The sequence below is a fragment of the Plecotus auritus genome, assembly GCF_963455305.1.
Source record: "Plecotus auritus genome assembly, chromosome: 9".
In the NCBI taxonomy this organism is placed as follows: domain Eukaryota; kingdom Metazoa; phylum Chordata; class Mammalia; order Chiroptera; family Vespertilionidae; genus Plecotus; species Plecotus auritus.
Genome location: NC_137783.1, coordinates 25434006 through 25450452, shown reverse-complemented (window position 1 = coordinate 25450452; position 16447 = coordinate 25434006). Strand labels below are relative to the sequence as shown.

Below are 16447 nucleotides of genomic sequence, written 5' to 3'. Positions count from 1 at the left end.
TTAGTAAAGCAAGTAATGCATTGACTTAACAGGATTTCTTTCCATGCAGGGAAATAAACTAAAAAACTTCATACAATGAAAGGCCCCATTGACAGTTTTAGAATTTTTAAAATGACAATTAGTACAAATATAAAAACCTTTAAAAACTACTATATGTAATTATATTCTTAAAGTTTTTAAATGATATTGAAACTTTTTTTTAGTTTAATAGCAATGTGTAATTTTCTTAAAGAAAGTTGGTCTACATTTTTGGCCACACAGGAAAAACATTATTTATTAAATGAGACCTGGATTTGTTCAGTCAGAATACAAATATATAGTTATAAGAATTGTCCTACTTATCTTTCTTTACATTTGGAGAGCTTAGCAGACAGAATGACCCTGGTTTACCAAAGGTTATGATTAGAAAACCATTATATAAAGGATGTTCAGACAACGAATGACCAAATACAGCATCAATGAGGTCACTGAGCATCTTTGTTAAAAAATTAATGAGATTTTTAATAAACCAGAATGTGCTTCCTTACTATGATGACCTAATGAGTCACTTAATATGTGGGAAAATTTGAGGTTGAGCTTTGCCTGCACCTGCAGCATTAAAATGTTGCTGTGGATTGAGATTTCTGTGTTTGATGTTAATCAGCCACCCAGTGTTTGCATTCAGCAAAGTATGAATGTTTAATTACCGTAAAATGCAATCACCATTTCCTACAGACAATGAGTGGCACATAGACCTCATTGAAGTTATCAAAAAGGGACCAGTGGTCAATTGGGTCAGTGATTTGAATTGTTTGACAGACTTAGAGAAGCAAGTAAAGTTCAAAAATCTTGAGTAAATTTGAGAAGTTTGCCACAGAATCTGTTAAAAAGAACTGTCATAAGTAATTGAAGTTAAAAGCCCTTTTCAATCAAAAGTTCAAGTTCAAGCTGTAGAGTTAATTTGAATTTGCATTTCTTTGTTCTAAGTTTCTCATGAAGCATGATCTGATTACAAGGGTGAGCAGTTACATCAGGGCAGTTTTATGCATATTTGTCTAACTAAGGTGAAATTATTTTTAAGGTACAAGTTACTGATACCAACCGAAGATTTCAAGATGCTGGAAAGGAGGTGAGAAAACGATACATTTGTTGTGTACCAATATGTGGATATGATTTAACTGTTCGTTTAAACATATGAACATTTCTTTTCTTTTCCTAAGGTGGTAGTCCAAACAGAAGATATTATTCGATGTAGAATTCAGCAGAGGAATATTACAACTGTAGTAGAAAAATTGCAGTTGTGCCTTCCAGGTGAGTTAAATTTGTCTATAATGTAATGTTGGCTTGGTAAAATTATAATTTAATGATAACATGTAGTCATTATTCATTATGGGAATTACAGGTATTTGGTGGTGGTTCCCCCCAAAAGCCCATGGTTATCTTTCTTATCCGCTTTGTTCCCTGAGTTTTCCTATAATGTAAATCCATGTTTGGTGATCTGTCACATCATTTTCCTAGAACCTTTCTGTTTCCTTTCTGCCCCACTTGCCTCTCCTCAACTTTGTGTTTCTTCAGAATACTTTCCCACAGGGAGAGTGTCTTTAGATTACATTTTCTTGTCTTGTCCTAATTTGCCTATAATTTTACCTATAGTTTTCCATTTGATACTTAAGCAGCTTGGTTTTGCTTTGCTCACAATCTCATATTGCTGGTAAGGTAAGAAAATATCCCAAAATGCTAGGTCTTCTCCCATCTTCATTCTTGCCTTTCCACCTATATTTTGGAAAGACTGACTTTTTAGGTTTCTGAGGTTCTGAACTCTCTGTAAGGGCTTAGATATTACCAGGACATCAATATTTTTAAAGAAACTAACCAGTATTTTTTTTTTTAACCTGGATGTATCCTGTTTAAACAAAAGGAAGCAGGTGTATGTCATCTTTTTCTTATAATATAGTAAGTTAAACCCAACACAGTTTCGCATTTTTAATTTTTTTTCAGGAAAGAACTGGAACCTTCAGATCCTGGGGAATAGAATGAGATGCTTTGTATATAATAATTATACAGGGTGGGGCAAAAAATAGGTTTATAGTAGTGAGTATGCAAAACACAGAATTTATTCTTATTTATTAATTACTAGAGGCCTGGTGCACAAATTCGTGCACCAGTGTGGTCCCTCGGACTGGCCTGTGGGATCGGGCCGAAACCAGCTTTCCGACATCCCCTGAGGGGTCCCGGATTGCGAGAAGACGCAGGCTAGTCTAAAGGACCCCACCAGTGCAAAGGGACGCGGGAGGTTGGCCAGCTGGGGAAGGACCACGGGAGGGCTCCAGGGCGTGTCCAGCCCATCTTGCTCAGTCCTAATCCACCGGACCCCAGCAGCAAGCTAACCTACCGGTCGGAGCATCTGCCCCCTAGTGGTCAGTGTATGTCATAGCAACTGATCGACTGGTCGACTGTCTGCCCCCTGGTGGTCAGTGCACATCATAGTGAGCGGTTGAGCATCCTTAGCATATCATTAGCATATTATACTTTGGTTGAACGGCCAACCGGTTGACCGGACACTTACCATATTAGGCTTTTATTATATAGGATTGTATGATTTTCCATATAAACAACTGTAAACCGACTTTTGCTCCACCCTATATAATATAAAGTTAGCTTAGAATACAAATTATATGTTAAAACTGTCAGCAGATCTTATTAGCTAAACAATTATTGTTTTCTGACTTGTGAGAATAGCTTTTTTAAAAATAGAATCACTGAAATTCTAATTAGTTTAATTTCTGATGGACCAGGGCTATGTGCACATTAACTTTGAGTAAATATAAATAATGTCTGCTCATTATGTGAGGTTTCAGGGTTAAGAAACCTATTTCCTTTATAGTAATGTTTAGTAATATCTCTTTGTCACCATCAGATACACTGAAATGGCCATGAAGACAGTCTCTAAGTTTGAATGCTTTGTCTCTGAATTGTAATAAGCCTAAAAAATTTGTACTGATGGAATGGAAAAGAGCTGAATTCAGTTTATTCACCTAGTGGGCTATTTGAAATAGAGAAATAAAGGGAAGTGGACGTTAAAATTTTGTTACTGCTACTGTCTTTGCTTTCAGTGCTTTTCCTGAGTTGTATAATCTGAGTTGTAAAAACATTGCATTCCTAATAGCCATGTCTAGAACTACTTCCTTTCCTCCATCTATCCTTGTATCTAATTATCTTCTAACAAATACTTTTTTGTGTCAGGAATTATGGTAGATATTGGAAATATAAAGTTGAAAGTGACATAGTCGCAGTTCTAAAGGACCCTATAATTTATCTGAATAAAGACAAGCCATCAATTACTGTACAATTGCTTACCTCCTCCTTAGATTAGAAGTATGAAAGGATATAAGAAGTCACAGTTTAAACAATGCATTTTTCTGGTGCACTAGTTTTACTTGATTATATTTGAGGAAAGTATTATTTTTATATGAAAATAATATAGAAATATTAGAAGGTAGATATGAAATTTACATAAATAGTTGAGATAAAACAGATTTCAAAGCAAGTTTATACTTGTAGCAGCAGTTTTAGGCTCTTTCCCAGGTTTATGTTTTGGTTAGAAATGTAAAAAATATTGCATTATGTATAGGGGCTATGATAGTAATATACATAGAGCCTATAGAATTAGGACAGGTTCACTATAGCCACACTTGCAGTTTTTATGGGTTGCAGAGAGGTAAACAATATCTTTTATAAACTTGAAGATCCCTGAGGGTAGCCATAAAATTATAGAAAAACCTGGAAAAAAATGTCTATCTCTTTGGTCTAGGAAATTTGGAGGTGGCTGATGAGCCAATAATAATATATTCACTCACTTTATACTTTGAAATTCTATTAAGGATGAATAATGGTATGTCATCTTGCTGAAGCTTACAACAGCTTTATTGAATAACTGCATTTCTGTACCTTTGATAGAAATGATAAAACAAAGGAAGATGCTTTATGTTTATGTATGCCTTTGTCATAATTCATTGTCTGCTATAAGCTTTTGAGGTGTCTCTTCCTTTGTGGATTTGTTGTAAAATTTTGTTTAATGAGCTATAACACAGTTGTGCTATCTTATTTGGTATATTGAATGAAAATCAATCTCACTGTCATTCAACTTTCTCTCTCAAATAACTAAAGTCCAAACTTTCTGTTCCCCTGCAGGGAAGAGATATTATATTAGTAAGTTTCTGAATAGGGTATTTGTTAGTAGGTTAGTATCTCAATTATAGGTGTCAGCATATGCAAATGTTCCAAGTTTAATAAAATGTAGTAATACGTGTAATGTTTAACATATATAGAAATTAAAATGTTCATATTTACTCTAAGTATAAAATTTTATTTGAAAATGTAAGCTTAAATCAAACTATAGAAAAAATTAATGAATTTATAATATGCTGATGCCTTCCTTTATTATTTTCATCTCTTAAAAATTATTTTTAATTTGAAAGCTAAAATGAGTTATATTTTTAACTGCAGTGCTGGAAATGTACACTAAGCTAAAAGAACAGATGAGTGCAAAAAGGTGAGTTGGTTTCTTTCCTAATTGCTTTTAATAAGAATCCCTTTTTTTAAAATTACTTGAAGGCATGTTTAAACTTACTGTAAATTATAGTGAATCATGTGAAGTTTGCTTCTATGCTTTGTTCACCCAATTTGCTCATCAGAATCATTTAATAAAGCAGTTCTTAGCCATTTATTTGTGGGTCCTTACCCTATGTAAATGATATGGAAGATTGATCATATTGATGAGGGATAAATAGACAACTGAACAGGAATGAAAAAATATTGATTAATTTATGCAACATTGACATTGCATAAGATCAAGACTAAGTGTGTATTGTAAGTCCACAGATGAAAGTAAAGTATGGGTAGTTATATTTTGATAATCTGGGCTAGTGTAGTTCATGTTCTGTTTTATAACACAAATGCATAAATGACAAATGAAAAGTAAAAATAATTTGAAGTAGTTTATTAATTGCCATAGAAACATTAGGTGTACTGTTTAACCTGTTTTAAAGATGAAAAATTTATTTTTAAATATTTTTTTATTTTTTAATTACAGTTGGCATGCAATATTATATAGGTGTACAGCATAGTGATTAGACATTTATCTCACTAATGGAGTGATCACCCTAATAAATCACCATCTGACACCATACATAATTATCATACTATTATTGACTATATTCTTTGTGGTATATTTTACATCCCCATACCAATTTGTATTTCTTAATACCTTCACCTAAATGTGTTAATTTCTGACCAAATATATCTATATAACTATATACATAAAAGCCCAAGTGACCGGACAACCGGTTGGTAGCTATGATGTGCACTGACCACCAGGGGGCAGACGCTCAATGCAGGAGCTGCCCCCTGGTGGTCAATGTGCTGCCACAGCCAACCTCCTGCGGCCAGCCAGCCTCCTGCGGTCCCTCCCCGCCGCCGGCCCCAATTGGGACTGGGCAAGATGGCCCCAATGGGCCCTGATCGCCGGCCAGGCCGAGGGACCCCACCCGTGCACAAATTGGTGCATCATACCTCTAATATATATATGTTTGTTTGGTTTCTTTATTGTTGTTGTTAATCCTCAACCAAGGATATATTTCCATTGATTTTTAGGGAGAGTGGAAGAGAGAGGGAAAGACAGAGAGAAACATTGATGTGAGAGAAACACATCGTTTGGTTGCCTCCTGCACAATGGTTGCCTCCTGTGCAAGCCTTGACCAGGGCCCAGGCAGGGGAGAAGCTTGCAACCAATGTACATGCCCTTGACTGGAATTGAACCTGGGATCCTTTGGTCCGCAGGCCAACGCTCTGTCCACTGAGCCAAACTGGCTAGGGCCAAATATATATTGTTATATATAACAATATATTGTTATAATATAAATAATATTACTTTAAAATCTGTATTTTAAAGTAATACAGATATAATATAAATAATATTACTTTAAAATCTGTATTTGTACAATTGTTATAATATAAATAATATTACTTTAAAATACAGATTTTAAAGTAATATTATTTATATTATAACAATTGTAGTGATTTTAAATTACAATAAAATTTAGGTGTAATTTTTAAATTAGTGGTACAATTTTGTGACAATTTGCAAAATATACTCTATCTTTGAGAATATATAAGCTAGAAAACCAATAAATATCTTTAAGTAGCTTTTCAACCTTCTGTTTTTTTAGTTTGCATATATATTACTTTCTGGTTTGTTTTTCGATAATGCCTTTTCTCATTTTAATATCTAAATCACTGGAAAGGCATAGAATATTAATTAATTAATTTAAAAATCCTCTACCTACCCTTAAATGAATTTTGGTGGTGAATATTATTGTAGGATATTGACAATTTTGGAAAGTTCGAGTCCTACTATTAATTTTAGTATCTTGGCCAAATTATATAACCTTTTTCTGTGTTTCAGTTTTCTCATCTATAGTAATCTGCCATAGTAATAGTAATAATCTGCCATAGACATCTGCATTATAGAAGTCTAGAGAAAACTGAAGTATATATATATGAAATTATATATTAGTTTTTCTGGGGCATAAGCTAGACTTTACTAATTGCTGCATATCCAGCATGTCACCAGAGCCTAATAAGTAATAGGCATTCAGTATTTGTTGAAATGGAAAAAAAAATCGCTCTGCCAGTGGTTTTTTATTTTTTGTGACACAATATTATTTCTAATTGTCTTAGTTACATATTTAAAAAATTTCTTAAAATATATTTTACTTTAAATTAAATCTGTGCTTTGTATTTTTGGATGGTGATGTTGTGTTGATGGGAGAGATATTAATGAAATCACCTATCAACTAAATATTCTAATTTAAAAATTTATAATTATTATACATTTAGGTATAGTGATGACTATAATGCTTGTGATGTTATATAATTTGGATGAAGTGAAATGAAGTTGTATGTTAGTGTATAAGCCATGAATTTTCAGCTTGTTGCTTATTCTTATGGTTTATAGTTTGTGCTTATTAGTAAATAAAAATAAATGTTTGTTTTACTTATACCTGACTTTTTTGATGGGAGTGTTAGATTGATTATTTGTAAAATTAATGTAATAAGAACTTTATAGAGTTTTCTTTTTAACTTCTCACAGGTATTACTCTGCTCTAAAAACTATGGAACAATTAGAGAATGTGTATTTTCCCCGGGTTAGTCAATACCGGTTTTGTCAGCTAATGATAGAAAATCTTCCTAAACTCCGTGAGGATATTAAAGAAATCTCTATGTCTGATCTCAAAGACTTTTTGGAAAGCATTCGAAAACATTCTAATAAAATAGGTGAAGCAGCAATGAAACAGGTGAGGTTAAATTTTTTTTAATTTAATGTTATTTAATAATCTAGGTTATAGAATATATTCAAAGTTTACTTTCTTTATGTCTATAAAATGCTTATTTTTGTTTAGTTTTACCTTTTTGTCATCTTTCCTGGTTCCTGTTTAGAATGGACTTCACTAAAGCTTCTTTTGAATTGTGGTTATTCCTTATTTAACTTGACGTACTATCTGATTCCTTGGCAGTGTTCCCCAACTATGTGGTATTACATTAACTTTTGCCACCAGTCAAATTTGGTATAAAATTAGCTGAAAAGTGGCAGCCTTTTTATGCTAAGGTTCTAAATTGCTCTCTCTTTAAAACAAATTGAAAGTATTATCTGGAATTAACTTCCATAGCTCAATAATAAAAAGACAAGCAATGGGAAAAGATTTGGCAGTTATAAAGTTAATGTACCTACCTTTGAGTCAGCATTTCTTCTAGTTATTTACCAATGATAAATAAAAATATGTTCTCATGATGTTCATAGTAGCTTTGTTCACAGTTGGCTAAAAACTGGCAACAGCCTAAGGAGAATGGATAAACAAATTGTGCTGTACTCATAAAATGGAATATTACTTAGCAATAAAAAGGAATGCAATACTGATATGTGTGACAGCATATGTATATCTCCCAGCCATTATGCTTCTGTACAGCAAAGGAAACAATTATCAGAATGAAAAGGCCATCTACAGAATGGAAGAAAATGTTTGCAACCTATATATTTCATTAGGGATTAATCCCCCAAATATGTAAAGAACTCTTACAACTCAAAAGTAAAAAATCTAATCATCTGATTTTAAAAATGGTCTAAGGACTTGAATAGACTTTTTAAAAAAATCTTCATCTGAGGATATTTTTCCCATTGATTTTTAGTCAGAGTGGAAGGGAGGGAGGAGGGAGAGAAAGAGAAAGGGAGAGGGAGAGGGAAACATCAACATGAGAGAGACACATCGATTTTTTGCCTCCTGCTTGCACCTCAACCGGGGCCAGAGATCGAATCTGTGGCTGAGGTGTATACCCTTGATGGGGAATCAAAAACTGTGACACTTTGGTCCTTGGGCTGATGCTCTAACTACTGGCCAGGGCAATTGACGTGTTTTTTTTTTAAGTAGACCTACAAATGCCCAACAGGTATATGAGAACATGTCAGCATCACTAACCTCAGGGAAATGCAAAACAAAATCACAATGGGATATCACCTCACACCTGTTAGGATGGCTATTATATAAAAAAAAGAGAGAGAGAGAAAACAAGTGTTGGCAAGAATGTGGAGAAATTGGCAAGAGATACAAGATGGCGGTGGAGTAAGTGGAACTACACTCACCTCTTCCCAGGACCAAACTGAAATTACAGCTAAAAATATAGAACAATCAACTTAATAACCAATTGAAGAATAGCTGAACAGAAATCTTATAGTCAAGGATTTACAGAAGAAGCCACAGCAGACTGGTAGGAAGGGTGGGGACATGAAAAGGGCTAGCTCCCCAGGGCAGTAGATGAGATCTCGGTGGGATATCTCAGCTGCAAAGATTCTCCCTAAGGAGCGTGGGGTCTCAACTCCATGCTGGGCTCTCCAGCCCAGAGCACCAGAGCCATGAAGAAGTGACCACATAACACCTGGCTGTGAAAATCAGCAATTATGTATGCCAGGGAGAAATGGGAGTCTACTCGCTAGAGACACAGGCACCCTCTTAAAGGGTCAATGCACAAAAACTCTTTTGCAGCCATTCCCCCTGAGCTCTGGCATAGGGGAAGCTGGAGCAGACTAGAGTCACATGAGAAGAGACTGGGGTTTATGGCTCTGGGGAGAGAGCAGAAGGGACACCTGTCAGGATCCTTGTGCTGAGTCACTCTCCCACACCCCAGACATCATTCTTGGGTGGAACACATCCTCATAGCAATAAACTGACTTCTGAGCAGCAGCCACGTGCAGCCTGCCCCCATCTAAGGAACAGCAGCCTTGCGAGCAGCCTGTCACCTTCCAAGGAGCAGAAGCCATGCGAGCAGCCCACCCCCACCAGCCAGAGGAGCCACCACTGCTGTGAGCAGCGCCCACCAGAGGAGCCGCCGCCAACTGAGGAGCAGCTGCTGCCGTGACCGCCTGAGGAGCAGCCGCCGCCCAAGGAGCCGCTGCCACCCGAGGAGCAGCCCCCGTACGACTTGACACCTAGATCCTTCAGTGAGAGCAAAAATGGGAAGACAAAGAAATCCCCAAATGAAAGAAAAGAGGAATTGCCAGAAAAGGAGCTAAGTGAAACTGAGGCATGCAATATGTCAGAAAAAGAATTCAGAATAATGGTCATACAGTTCATAAACCAGATGGATGAAAAAATCAACAACTTATGTAAGAATCAAGAAGAAATAAAGAGTGATATAGCTGCAATAAAAAACACTGTGGAAAGTTTCAACAGTAGACTAGGAGAAGTGGAGGACCAAATTAGCAAGTTAGAAGACAGGGAAGCAAAACACACCCAAACTGAACTGCAATTGGAGAAAAAAATTAAAAGACAGGAGGAGAGCCTAAGGGAGCTTTGGGACAACATGAAATGAAGCAACATACGAATAATAAGGGTGCCAGAATGACAGGAAGAGGAACAAGGGTTAGAAAACCTATTTGAAGAAATAATGTTGGAAAACTTCCCTGATGTGGGGAAGAAAAAAGTCACACAAGCACAAGAGTCCCAAACAAGATGAGCCCGAAAAGACCCACACCAAGACACATCATAATTACAATGGCAAATGTTCAGGACAAAGAGAGAATCTTAAAGGCTGCAAGAGAGAGACAGAAAGTTATGTACAAGAGATCTCCCATTAGATTATCAAATGATTTCTCCACAGAAACACATCAGGCCAGAAAGGAATGGAAGGAAGTTTACAAAGTGATGCAAAGCAAGGGACTGAATCCAAGAATAAGGAGCTTCACAGACAAAAAAGGCTAAGGAAGTTTATCACCACCAAGCCAGCAATGCGAGAAATGCTAAAGGGACTGGTATAAAAAGAAGAAATAAAAAGGGAAGAAGGAACACAGGCACAAAAAAATAAAAATGGCTACAAATAAGTGCCTTTCAATAATAACTTTAAACGTAAATGGACTAAATGCTCCAATCAAAAGACATCGAGTGGCTGAATGGATAAAAAACATGACCCATATATATGCTGTCTACAAGAGACCCACCTCAGAACAAGGGACTCAGACTGAAAGTGAAGGGATGGAAAAATATCTACCAGGCAAATGGAAATGAAAAAAAAAAAAAAAAAAAAGCTGGGGTAGCAATACTCATATCTGACAAAATAGACCTCAAAGTGAAGGCCATAACAAGAGATAAGGAAGGCCACATCATAATACTAAAGGGATTGATACGACAAGAGGATATAACCCTGGTAAACATATATGCAGCCAATGCAGGAGCACCCAAATACATAAAAAAAATCCTGGAAGATATCAAGGGAGAGATCAACAACAATACAATCATAGTAGGGGACTTTAATACCCCACTGACATCACTGGATAAATCCTCTAGACAGAAAAATCAGCAAAGAAACAGCAATTCTAAATGACTCACTATATCAGATGGACTTAATTGACATCTTCAGAACATTTCATCCCAAACCCACGGAATATACGTTCTTCTCAAGTGCACATGGGACATTTTTAAAGATAGACCACATATTGGGTCACAGGCAGAGTCTTTCCAAATACAAGAAGATTGAAATCATGTCAAGCATCTTAGACCACAATGGCATAATATTAGAAATAAACTACAATAAAAAAAATTCAAACACTTGGCAGCTGAATAGCATGCTATTAAACAATGATTGGGTTACCAAAGAGAGCAAAGAAGAACTCTCTGCCTTAGTACCTCCAGAGGCTCCACTGAAGTGAGTGAGCCTAATAGGTGGCCGGTAGGTGGAGGCAGAGCTGGGTGCTCTAGGAATGACCGACTCTTGTGTGGGTTATGTGGGCCCTCCTGTTGTAATTGAGTGTTGATTGCTATTGGCCCATTTGTTCAGGCTGGCTAACTATAAGGATCAACCCCAACCACATGGTTGTTGACAGATGAATGGTTTAAGAAATTGTGGTATGTACATACAAGGGAATACTACACCCAGTCTATAAAATGGAAAATAATCTAAAATAGTCACATTCATAGAATCAGAGAGGGGGATGGTGCTTACCAGGGGCTGGAAGGAGCAGGGAAAGAGGTGTAACTAATCAACAGGTGTAATGTTTCAGTTAAGCAAGATGGATAAGCTTTAGAGGTCTGCTGTACAACATTGTACTTACAGTTAAAAATAATGTATTATTAATATATTAACATAATGTTAATATTAATATATGTAAATAATATAATTATGTACACTTAAAAATTTATGGTGGATCTCATCTTAAGTATGCTTACCACAATAAAATACAATTTTTTAAAAAGTAAGTAGAAGGAAATAATAAAGGTAAGAATAGAAATCAATATAATAGAAAACAAAACACTGTAGGGAGAATCAACAGAGTTAAAAGTTGGGTCTTAATCTTTTTAAATAAAATTATAAACCCTTGCAGGACTGTTCAAAAAAGTAGAGAAAGGGCACAGGCCATAAATTAAAAATGGGATATTACTCCACATCCTATACCTGCAGACCAAAATATAAGGAAATATGAATGAATTCTTGAACCAATTTTGAGCATAATAAATTTTGAAATAATCTGAATTTTTCTTTTTTCTCAAATAGGCACAACAGCAGAAAACCTTCAGTGTTGCTCTGCAGAAGCAAAATAATGTAAAATTTGGGAGGAACATGTATATAAATGATAGAATTACAGAAGAAAGGAATGAAATTGTGTTGAAACATACATTTGAGGAAGAGGATGAGAATGAAGAGGAGGTGACTAGAGTTACTTTATCTCTGTCTTTTCTTTCCTTTTTAAATTTTCTTTCTTTTTTTCTTTATTGATTAAGGTATTACATATGTTTCCTTATTCCCCCATTGTCCCCTTACCCCCCGACGCATGCCCTCCCCCCCTGGTGTCTGTGTCCATTGGTTAGGCTTTTATGCTTGCAAAGAAGTCCATTGGTTGATCTCTCTCTATACTCCCCTACCTTCCCTCTGAGGTTTGATGATCTGATTGATGCTTCTCTGTCTCTGAATCTGTTTTTGTTCATCAGTTTATGTTGTTCATTATATTCCACAAATGAGTGAGATCATGTGATATTTATTTTTCTCTGACTGGCTTATTTCGCTTAGCATAATGCTCTCCACTTCCATCCATGCTGTTGCAAATGGTAAGAATTCCTTCTTTTTTTACCGCAACGTAGCATTCCACTCTGTAGATGTACCACAGTTTTCTAATCCACTCATCTGCTGATGGGCACTTAGGCTGTTTCCAAATCTTAGCTATGGTAAATTGTGCTGCTATGAACATAGGAGTGCATATATCCTTTCTGATTGGTGTTTCTAGTTTCTTGGGATATATTCCTAGAAGTGGGATCACTGGGTCAAATGGGAGTTCCATTTTTAGTTTTTTGAGGAAACTCCATACTGTTCTCTACAGTGGCTGCACCATTCTGCATTCCCACCAGCAGTGCACGAGGGTTCCTTTTTCTCCACATCCTCGCCAACACTTGTCGTTTGTTGATTTGTTGATGATAGCCATTCTGACAGGTGTAAGATGGTACCACGTTGTCCTTTTGATTTGCATCTCTTGGATGATTATTGACTTTGAGCATGTTTTCATGTGTCTCTTGGCCTACCTTATGTCCTCTTTCGAAAAGTATCTATTTAAGACCGTTGCCCATTTTTTGATTGGGTTATTTATCTTCCTTTTGTTAAGTTGTATGAGTTCCCTGTAAATGTTGGAGATTAAACCCTTATCGTTGATAACACTGGCAAATATGTTCTATGCAGTGGGCTTTCTTGTTGTTTTGTTGATGGTTTCTTTTGCTGTACAGAAGTTTTTTATTTTGATGTAGTCCCATTTGTTTATTTTCTCTTTAGTTTCCATTGCCCTAGGAGCTGTATCGGTGAAGATATTGCTTTGGCATATGTCTGAGATTTTGCTGCCTGTGGATTCCTCTAATATTTTTATATTTATTTTCTTTGTATGAATTTTTCTTCTTTTAAGTTGTAATGTATGACTGTGATTCTTATTCTTACCATGTGCAAATTAAATTTATGTAGACTAGTTAGTGATAGTAGGGCAATAGAATGATCTGAAGTATTCGATTGCATAATTAACTGATAAACACGAAATATTGTAGTTTATATTTGTAAATCAGAGATAGTTCAACTTAGTTGTTCTGCCACAGTGAGGAGCAAAATTGTAAATCTAATTTTTTGAAGTGATTGGTTACATTTTAATTATCTGTGGTAAGCATTTAATTTCATGATGGCATGACCTTAACATTTAGACTAATTCTGGATAGCCTGCCTTTAAAAAAAAATGGTGCTGAGATACTATAAAATAATTCTAATATGATTAAAGTTTTTTATTTCTTTTTTTGAAGTTTTTTATTTCTTGAAAAAGTTTTAATAAGTTTAGAAACCTTGAAATTATTATTTACTTAGAGAGAGGAAGAGAAAGAGAGAAGAAGAGGGCGAGGGAGGGAGGGAGGGAGAGAGAGAGAGAGAGAGAGAGAGAGAGAGAGAGAAACATCAATCAAATCTGTGACCCTTCGGTGCTTGGGCGGATACTCTAAACAATGAGCAACACCGGCCAGGGATGTTTTGTATGTTTAACTGTTGAGAGTATTACCATCATGCCCTACTGCTAAATCCATACTTTAAGAAAAACTTGGTTGTTTCCCTGTTTTTACAGATTTATTTTATTATTACTTGTATTTGTTTCTATTATTTTCCCTAATAAGTAACATTATAATAAAAATAAGTCTACTCTGGGGACTCATGAGCATAGAAATACATTTCTTTAAAAATAATTTATTTCAAAGAAGAAAATAAAAAAAAAAAAGAAAAAAAAAGAAAAAAAAAAGAAAAAAATAAAAATAAAAATAATTTATTTCTCAAGTTTGAGAAACTTTATACTACTCTATTTCATCTATTCTGAAGTGCAACTTCTCAGAGTTGGGATACATCTTAAATTGATATCATAGTTTCAAGTGCTAGTGTGTTGTTTTTTTTTAGTGTTTTATAAAATAATGATTATGTCTTCAATTTGATGAAATAATGGTAAATCATATGACTTAGCTGCATAAGAGTAGGAACTTTGTCTATAGCTATACCATAAATCCATCTTTACCAAAAGCAATAATGAGGTAGCCTCTTATCTAACAGTTTTTCTGGCACCCTACCAAGTATGTTGAAGACATAAGTTTCTCTCTTTTATTACCTTACTAGAGGCCTGCTGCACGGATTCATGCACTGGTGGGGTCCCTCGGCCTGGCCTGCGGGGATCGGGCTGAAACCGGCTCTCTGACATCCTCCAAGGGGTCCCAGATCATGAGAGGGCGCAGGCCAAGCCAAGGGACCCCACCAGTGCATGATCGGGGCTGGGAGGGACCGTGGGAACGCTCCAGGGCATGTCCAGCCTGTCTCGCCCAGTCCCGATCAGCCAGACCCCAGCAGCAAGCTAACCTATAGTTGGAGTATCTGCCCCCTGGTGGTCAGTGCACGTCATAGCGACTGGTCGAATGGTCGGACACTTAGTATGTTAGGCTTTTATTATCTATCTTATCTATCTATCTATCTATCTATCTATCTATCTATCTATCTATCTATGTATCAATAAAAGCCTAAGTGACCATTATGACCGAACAACCGGAATGACTAGAACGACTGGTTGCTATGATGTACACTGATGACCAGGGAGCAGACGCTCAACACAGGAGCTGCCCCCTGGTGGTCAGTGTGTTCCCACAGCCAACCTCCCATGGCAGGCGGCTGGCCAACCTCCCGTGGTCCCTTCCCCTCCCCTGTGCCCCCCCCCCTCCCTGGGCTGGTCCCTGCCCTGGCTAAGGCTCCGGGCACAGGACACCAGAGAATCTGGGTCCGGGAAGCCTGTAGGAGGAGACTGACCCCAACACTGATTGAGACAGAGTAGCAGCTTGGAGGGGGCAGAAGGGACAAGGCAGCAGCCTAACTGGAAAGAGGTAAAGTAAGCACCACCGCCATCTTACCTCTGCCACTGCACTGCACCACTCGCCCTTCTGCCCCCATCAGCCACTTCTAGCTTGGCCCCATGCCTTTCCGGGCTCCCAACCACTGATTGGCTAGCGCTCCTGGGGCTGAGGTAGGAGAGACTATCTGTCTGTCTGTCAGCAACTCCACCCCAGGGAGTGAGGTGGCTGAGCGCGGGCAGCAAAGTAGAGCTGTATTTCCACCTCAGAGCGTAGCTGGTGTTCAGGCGTTTTGGGGCACTCTGTCTGTGGTCTTTGCTTGCCACTACCTCAGCACATCTTCACAGCTAGATCAGGGACTGCCGGCCAACCTCCCGCAGTCCCCCCGACCGTGCACGAATTCATGCATCGGGCCTCTAGTATAGGATAATCTAAAATAGCCAGTGATGATAAATATACACAGAATGAACTACTGAACAAATGCCAAAAGAATGTAAAAAGGGCATTACATTGATAGCCTATGTTTTTTATAGGTGATAAATGTTATAACATGAAGTTAATGCATCTCCTTGTCTATCTTTATATTATCCAAGAGTGGACTAGTAGTTTGACCTCTAATTTTTTTTAAATGCTATTATTTTTCAGGTCTTAACTGTTCAAGAACTCGTTGATTTTTCTCCAGTTTACAGATGTTTGCACATTTATTCTGTTTTGGTAAGTATTTGTGTGTGTGTGTGTGTGTGTGTGTGTGTGTACGTGTTTTCATTACTCTGTTGGTTTGATTTTAGGGTGATGAGGAAACATTTGAAAATTATTATCGAAAACAAAGAAAGAAACAAGCAAGACTGGTATTGCAGCCCCAGTCAAATATGGTAAGTATATAGAATTTTTGAATCGGTCATGTTGTCACTTTTTATCTCCTTACCTGCTTTAATTTCTTCAGAGCTTGCATCACTATTCATTTAACTATAAATATTTATTGAACACCTACTATTTCCAATAATTGGTTTAGGTGCTCATGGTACAACAGTGAG

General features: G+C 36.8%; 1 protein-coding gene across 3 annotated transcripts in view; it reads left to right on the top strand.

The window, feature by feature from the left end:
- Positions 1–16447, top strand: part of EXOC6 (exocyst complex component 6) — a 141075-nt gene that overhangs the window by 35897 nt on the left and 88731 nt on the right. For all 3 annotated transcript variants that reach the window (XR_013959069.1, XM_080642157.1, XM_080642158.1), the window contains exons 3-9: positions 1061–1108; positions 1200–1290; positions 4486–4531; positions 7130–7334; positions 12076–12228; positions 16059–16127; positions 16202–16285. Coding sequence is in view for 2 of the 3 variants with exons in the window: in XM_080642157.1 (XP_080498283.1) it covers positions 1061–1108; positions 1200–1290; positions 4486–4531; positions 7130–7334; positions 12076–12228; positions 16059–16127; positions 16202–16285 (696 nt within the window). In the remaining variant the exon portion in view is untranslated. The remainder of the gene's footprint in view (positions 1–1060; positions 1109–1199; positions 1291–4485; positions 4532–7129; positions 7335–12075; positions 12229–16058; positions 16128–16201; positions 16286–16447) is intronic.